The sequence below is a fragment of the Oncorhynchus mykiss genome, chromosome 1 (assembly GCF_057628025.1).
Source record: "Oncorhynchus mykiss isolate SJ-2025 chromosome 1, ASM5762802v1, whole genome shotgun sequence".
Taxonomy (NCBI): domain Eukaryota; kingdom Metazoa; phylum Chordata; class Actinopteri; order Salmoniformes; family Salmonidae; genus Oncorhynchus; species Oncorhynchus mykiss.
Genome location: NC_143022.1, coordinates 21,827,482 through 21,835,224, shown reverse-complemented (window position 1 = coordinate 21,835,224; position 7,743 = coordinate 21,827,482). Strand labels below are relative to the sequence as shown.

Below are 7,743 nucleotides of genomic sequence, written 5' to 3'. Positions count from 1 at the left end.
GAATGAGAAATTAGGCCCTTGTTCCCATTTCTGTTTGTTTTACTGAAGGTGGGTTTTAACAGGATGTTCTACATACACCATCCACAACCTAACCCTACAGAGATGGTATGTAGATTCGTGTTTCATCCTAACTCACTGCTTGTGATCTTTGAAATGACTTGGCACTGAGATCAGTGTATAACAAAGAGCATCCTCTAATCACGCTAATCTTGTTTAAGTGTCTGTACATTGGCCATTTGGCAACCATGGACAATCAACAGGGACCTTTGACATCATCCCCCAGTGTCTCACTAATACCTCCAAAGTTTAGCAACACAAACAATATACAAATACATTTACTCTTCTCTCACTACGATGGAGTCAGCTCCGATAGATTCTCCAAACAACAGGTGAGCCCTACAGCTTAGCCAAATCAAAAGGTTAAATCCATCTTAAGTCCATTTATCTTCCCCACAGCTACTTTGATGAATAGGCCAGTCCTCTAAGCTTCACCAGTGCAACTGCATTTACAACGATAATGATGTCTGTGCAGATGACGAAGCATCAACCGCTAATAGCTTTTCGAGACGCAAAGCCAGCAAAATGTCATCCTGAGCCGGCCTTTATTGGCCGGGCTTGCGCTCTCAGGCGGCTGCTCTCCCAGTTGTATTGTTATGTGTCTACAACTGATGATCCGGAAATCGGACTGTATTAAGCATCTTACCTCAACGCTCTACAACAGGATTTGGGAAAGATTAATCCAGGCATTGGGCATACACCACGGTTTCTTTTATGGTGTACATTTGATTTATGCATCTATTTTAGCTCATAGGCCCACTTCTTGACTAGTATCCTGCTGTTCCATAGATGCGGGTTAGATGTGCGTTTGTTAATAGTAGACCTCTGGTGCTGGCAGGGCATAACATGATATATAAGATCAAGCAGGAGAACATCAAGCCATAACACTGTGAAACCCTAGACAAACAGGCTATATGGTTGTAGGCTATCAGTAGAGCAGTACAATGATATGCCCAGATCAGAGCTAGCGTCATAATCCCAGTTCATTATCATCTCAGTAACTCTATATATTAATGTATTTATTTCTGTAATGTTTTATGCACACTCACGGGACCCTACACACACACACACTGACACCAACACACACACACAAACACTCACTGCATCATTTGCTCACACACATATAATATGTACATACAGTGCTTTTGGAAAGTATTCAGACCCCTTGACTTCTTCCACATTTTGTTACGTTACAGCCTTATTAAAACATGTATTAAATCTACTTTTCTCATCAGTCTACACACAATACCCCATAATGGCAAAGCAACAAAAAAAAAGGCTAATTTATTCAAAATAAAAAACGGAAATATCACATTTACATAAGTATTCAGCCCCTTTACTCAGGACTGTTGAAGCACCTTTGCCTTTGTTTACAGCATCGAGTCTTCTTATGTATGTCGCTACAGGCGTGGCTCACCTGTATTTGAGGAATGTATCCCCTTCTCTGCAGATCCTCTCAAGCTCTGTCAGGTTGGATGGGGAGAATTGCTGCACAGCTATTTTCAGATCTCTCCAGAGATGTTAGATCAGGTTCAAGTCCAGGCTCTGGCTGGGCCACTCAAGGACATTCAGAGACTTGTCCTGAAGTCACTCCTGCGTTGTCTTGGCTTTGTGCTTATGGTCATTGTCTTGTTGGAAGGTGAACCTTCACCCCAGTCTGAGGTCCTGAGCACTCTGGAGCAGGTTTTCATCAAGGATCTTTCTGTACTTTGCTCCGTTCATCTTTGCCTCGATCCTGACTGGTCTCCCAGTCCCTGCCACTGAAAAACATCCCCACAGCATCATTCACCGTAGGGATGGTGCCAGGTTTCCTCCAGTGTTTTGGTACCCTTTCCCAGATCTGTGCCTCAACCCAATCCTGTCTCGGAGCTCTACGGACAATTCCTTCGACCTCATGGTTTGGTTTTTGCTCTGACATGCACTGTCAACTGTGGACCTTATATAGACAGGTGTGTGCCTTTCCGAATCATATCCAGTCAATTGAATTTACCACAGGTGGACTCCAATCATGTTGTAGAAACAAGTCAAGGATGATCAATGGAAACAGGATGGCTGAGCTCAATTTCGAGTCTCATTGCAAAGGGTCTGAATACTAATGTAAATAAGGTATTTATGTTTTTTATGTTTAATACATTTGCAAACATTTCTAAAAACCTGTTTTCGCTTTGTCATTATGGGTACACACGCACACACACTGCTGCTACTCTGTTTATCATATATCCTGATGCTTACTCCTACATATATATCTACCTCTATCACTCCAGTATCCCTGCACATTGTATATATGGTATTGCATGAACCCAGCCTGCCACAATGATTCTCTAGAGCACTGACAAGGACATCCCGGATGACGCTGGGCCAATTGTTCCCAGCATTATGCGTCTCCTGGACGCAGCCAGGTATCGAACAAGGGTCTGTGCCTTAGACCACTGCACCACTCGGGAGTCCCCCCTGTATAGCATGCTTACTTACTTTCTTGTGTTCTTCTTATTTCTTATTTTTATATTTTGTGTGTTTTTGTTCTACCTTATGTTATTTTTAGTATTACATTACATTGTTACTGATTACTGCATTGTTAGGTTTTGAGTTTGCAAGAAAGGATATTTTTTCACTGTACTTGTGCATGTGACATTAAAACTTGAAACTTGTTCAACTTCAAGCTGGTACGGCTGTAGGTGTGGTGATTTTGGAGCAGATGAGATGGGGTCAGTGGTATACACCTCTGGGGTTACAGGTACTTAATTCCCTATTTTACAATCGGAACACAATAGCTTTCACAGCAGACAATTTTCCCTCCCTATTCCTGTGGAAGACCTGCTAGCCTCGAGTCAGTCTACGTCCCTCACCCCTTCTACATCACTCCCCCTCTCTCTCTTTCTCTTTCCCATTCTCTCCCACTGCTAGCACACTCTCTTTCTCTCTCTCTCCTATTCTCTCTCACCCCCTCACTCTCTTTCTCTCTCTCTCTCCTATTCTCTCTCACCCCCTCACTCTCTTTCTCTCTCTCTCCTATTCTCTCTCACCCCCTCACTCTTTTTTCTCACCCTGTCTTTCTCTTTCCCATTGCCTCTGTGTTTCTGTTGAGGTTGTCTCTTCCCCCTCTTCTCACCATGTGCCCCCAAACACACACACACACACACACACACACACACACACACACACACAGCACACACACACACACACACACACACACACACACACACACACACACACACACACACACACACACACACACACACACACACACACACACACACACACACACATACAGCACACAACACACACAGCGCCTCATTCTTGCAGACGAAAAGGTTTGAGTTGTTTCATTAACCTCCTGCTACTCTTTGCCGACCCAATCTGGGATTCTCGAAACAGTCCAGCGTGCTCTTGATCTGTGTGTGTGACAGCTTCCAATCACAACAAACAGCAGGACTCACACGGCCGGCTCAGGGGGGGAGCTAAGCAAACAGAATCAGCATTATTTCATCTGGAGGCCTATATGATGAGGCCCATGTGAATTCACATTCATTATCCACATTAGATGGTTAACACTTTCAATTGACTTAGCATAGCTGCATATTTAAATGCCAACTCTCCGGGGGAACTTGTTAGCTTATTTAGCCAATTAGTCATCTCCACTAACCAACTGTTTCTAATGCGTAATGTGTCCCAGAATATTCTTGACAAATTACACAGGGCAGCAGAATATGCGTAAAGCATAAGGGAAGTTGTTAGGGAAAATGGGGTGTAATTTAGATGCCATCTTCATTGAGTCAATGTTATCCATGTCTGTCTGTGTAGAGTCAATCATAACAAGCCATGGGCTTGAAACATAAAAGGACATGCCATACGTCTCCCTCGTTATAATGCACAGGGTGTACACCATTATAGAAAACAGTTCTCTGATAACTACTGAAAGCTGGGATTTTATACAAGTGTGTTGATGGGTGAAGTCTGTGTATTACAGTGAAATAGCCCCACAACAAGGAAGTGCTTCATGATCACTTCTCACTGAAAGTCATGATGTTTCAGTGAATGCTCTAGGTGATGCCCTTCAGTCTACATACCCTAACCCTGTGAGAGCTGATCTGATGGTATCTACCTCTCTCCTCTCCCCCTGGCTCTACCATGTCTGAGTGGAGTGGGGTACCCAGGTCTTCCTCTGTCCTTCACCACGGCTCCTCTCTCAGCTCAGTCTAGTGTTGTGAAGGCCTGACCCTTGTCACAGGCTGATGAATGGAAGCCTGTGCTGTCTGATTCTCCTCTGGGGGGCAGTTCCATTGTTACAGGGTCACCTCATTTCATTTTAAGCCAGCAAAAAAAGGAGGTTGATGAAATGAAGATGGCACTTTTCATCCGTTCGATGCCATAAGTGTCAAAGTTCGCTCTCTCGCTCTCCTCTCTCCACAGTTCCCATTCGGAGAGTAAATGGGAGCAGAGACTAACCCAGTCCACCCCACAGTGTTCCTGTGGACATTTGGTAGAGGCTGGAATCTCCCTGGTTTAGACCGTATTCTCACTATGGGAGATTTTCTAGAGGTTTCGAGAAAATACCCTAGGCTAGACCTTTTACTGTAATGTAAACATGTGAACTGGTCACGTCTCCCACGACACCTCCTTGAAGATATCATCTTCAAACAAGTATTCCTTCCTATTGAGCTCTCATTCCAAACCTACCATCTTGATTCCCCACACAATTGTGTTACCATTTAATTTAGGTAGATACTGAAGTCTTTCTGGTTAATCTCTGCATAATGTTCGCTCCAAACCCCTATATTATGAATGTCAAGATGACTCTGGGCTTAGCCTCTGTTATAATTCATGGCAGAGATTGATATGACAGTGAAACCCTGCTCTAACAATGTTGTATTAAAATAGTCACAATATGTCTTCATGGCATTTGAATGTGTCTTTAACAAATGTCTCAACATACTTTAAGTTTGTGCTTCTGAGGACGTAGCTACAGGGCACTCATAATCATTCCAATTTGCTTTGCTCAAATTCATCACTGAACAGAATGATTGTTTTATGTTGTTAGTTTGCCTCAAACTTGATATGGGCTTGTTAAGACTGTTGCTATGGAAATGACATGTTCACTTCTGTTGTATTGGCAGTGCACCAAGTGTTTTCCCACTAAAGCCTGCACTCACAGTGCTACTCAGAAACACACAGACCAGATATCTTGGCCAGGTCGCAGTTGCAAATGAGAACTTGTTCTCAACTAGCCTATCTGGTTAAATAAAGGTGAAATAAATCCAAATAAAAAGATACAGTAGAGATGGAGAAAATGCGAAAACATCATCTCACAGAATCAGTTTTAATGAACAACATTGTCAAGATCTAATTTATTACTTTTGAATCACAGCTTCAGCATATAGCCCTCGCTATAGATACAATTCATACATCAAGATAATGACTGATACAGTTAAATTGTGGTTTTCACAATTGAACAAATAGTGCAATCAATGGCCATGGCTGCATAGAAACATGGTGTAATCAAGCAGCTATTAAAGCAGCTATAACAAAGTTCAGTTAGATCAGCATCAGTTACTAAAATTAGCTCCAGGTAAAACATGCTTGCTATAGACTAACCATTTCCTCATAAAATATATCTAATTAAAAGTGCAACATTCACTATGTTTATTGAGCTCTGGTACGGTTGCCAGTACTTAGTTACTGAGGAGAAACGTTTCAGATGGCTCTACCCAAACATGGCAACCGGATAGAGGCGGACGACTGGGGGCGCAGTAGAACTCAAAGGGCACCTCTAAGCAGTGCTCTGCCATGCCAGGCAACATTTGCAGATAGATTAGGCATGATAGTAGTCTGTTTTAAAGCTTATCATCAGTATCTGCTAATCAGGGGCTCGCTTAATGCGCTGCATTCATTACAGTCAGACAGACATAGTAAATGATCTGTCTCTGTCTCCACAGCCCGCTAATTAATGTGACTCTCTCCGGCTGGCACTGCTTAAAGTCGAGTGCTTTTCGCAAAGGACCTTTTCCTTCAGAAATGAAGCCACATGGAGAACAGAACACACTGTGAAGTCTGAGCCCCCATCATGCCTGTGGTCTCTCTCCATGTCTCTAATAGACGCATAGTAAACAATGGCCTTAATTTTTGTGCCTGGGAAATAATGATCTGATGCATTTACTAGCTAAGCCTCTCTGAGACAATGGTGGACGCACAAACCAACCTCAACGTGACTCCCACCTCATTTAAGACAAGAGAAATCACGGAGATAAAGATTCCGCCCCTAACTGAACCACGCTCTTTCTGGTGAATCCTGCTGCAAATTAGCATGTATTGTCAGTAATGTTCAGCAACATTGTTTATTTTAAAGCATTGGATGGAGCTATGTTGTAGCAGCAGTGATCCTAATAAACCCTTGTCTCAGTCTCTCTAGATGTTTCTGGTGGTAGTGGTGTTCATGGGGATGTCCTTGCTGCTCTTCCCTGGGCGCTGTGTCATCTTAACTACATCAACATTAACATTCTCTTGGTTCTTGCGGAAGCAGTAAACCCCGTAGAGCCGGAACTTCAAGTCGGGGAAGCCCAGGTGGCGGACCCCCGGTTGGGGCCCTCCGCAGCGGGTGCGTGGGTTGACGATGGGGTAGCGGATACTTGCGTCCTCCAGCCAGCCGGCCTCACAGCGATCCAGTAGCTGGATCTTCCAGGCAGCATAGAGCTGACCCACCTTGGCCACCACCGAGCTGTCACGCAGGCACGCCTTCACTGCCTCAGCATAGTTAACCTTCTTAAAACGCTTCAGGAAATACACCTCACCTGGAGGAGAGAGGAGGGGAGGAGAGAGAGAGAGAGAGAGATAGAGAGAGAGAGAGAGAGAGAGAGAGAAAGAGAGGGAGAGAGAGAGAGAGACAAAGACAAAGGCAAAGACAAAGAGAGAAACAGACAGAGGGAGCCAGAAAAGACAAGGAGAGAAATTGCCAGGGGTGTGAGACAAAGAAATAAAGACAGAGAACCACATGAGACAGCAGCAGATTCCCTGAGGGGAGAGATCCTGAGTTCTTATGGCCTAGACCAGTCTGATACCTCGCCTGTAGAATGTGTTCCCAATCTCTAATCAACCAAACATCCGTCTGGGCAGCTGCTCAAAATCGAAAAGCAATACAGCATCGGTGGACAGTAAAATACTTCAATTTCTACTTTCATCTTGCACTGGGAAGACTTCTCGCCTACCAGAATTTACAGAATTGGAATCATGATTGCAGAAAGTATTTGAGCTAAAATGAAGCTGAGTTAAGTTTTTACAGAGAGAAATAAAAAAGCAACCCTAGAAAACACAGGGTAGTTTTCTACCACAGAACGGCTGCCAACAGCCTTACACTTGGCTATCGATTTTGCGTTTGTTTATGTGGCTGATGCCTGTTAGGGAGGAATATTGTCTCATATTTCCCCAAAGGCTACTGTGTTAATATCTTCCAGCTGGTCAGTGCAACAGTATCCCCTACCATTACTCCTGAAGATAGCCCACATCTCAGGCCAGTCTGTCTGTTGACTGTAATTAACTCACTGCAATGAAGAGACTGCTAGGTCTCCACTATGAAGTACCAGGTTAATGTTCGACTATGGCTACTGTGTACTTTATCTTCTCTAGTTCAGATTTGTTTTAATTTGATTTATTTAATCTTTATTTAACTAGGCAGATGCTCAGATATTGTTGACA

The 7,743-nt window shown here is 43.6% G+C and overlaps 1 protein-coding gene across 1 annotated transcript in view; it reads right to left on the bottom strand.

Moving 5' to 3' along the window:
* Positions 1-5,363: 5,363 nt before the first annotated feature.
* Positions 5,364-7,743, bottom strand: part of LOC110506309 (hyaluronan and proteoglycan link protein 4-like) — a 36,559-nt gene continuing 34,179 nt past the window's right edge. The window contains exon 5 of the mRNA XM_021585878.3: positions 5,364-6,842. Coding sequence (XP_021441553.2) covers positions 6,460-6,842 — 383 coding nt within the window. The 3' untranslated portion in view covers positions 5,364-6,459. The remainder of the gene's footprint in view (positions 6,843-7,743) is intronic.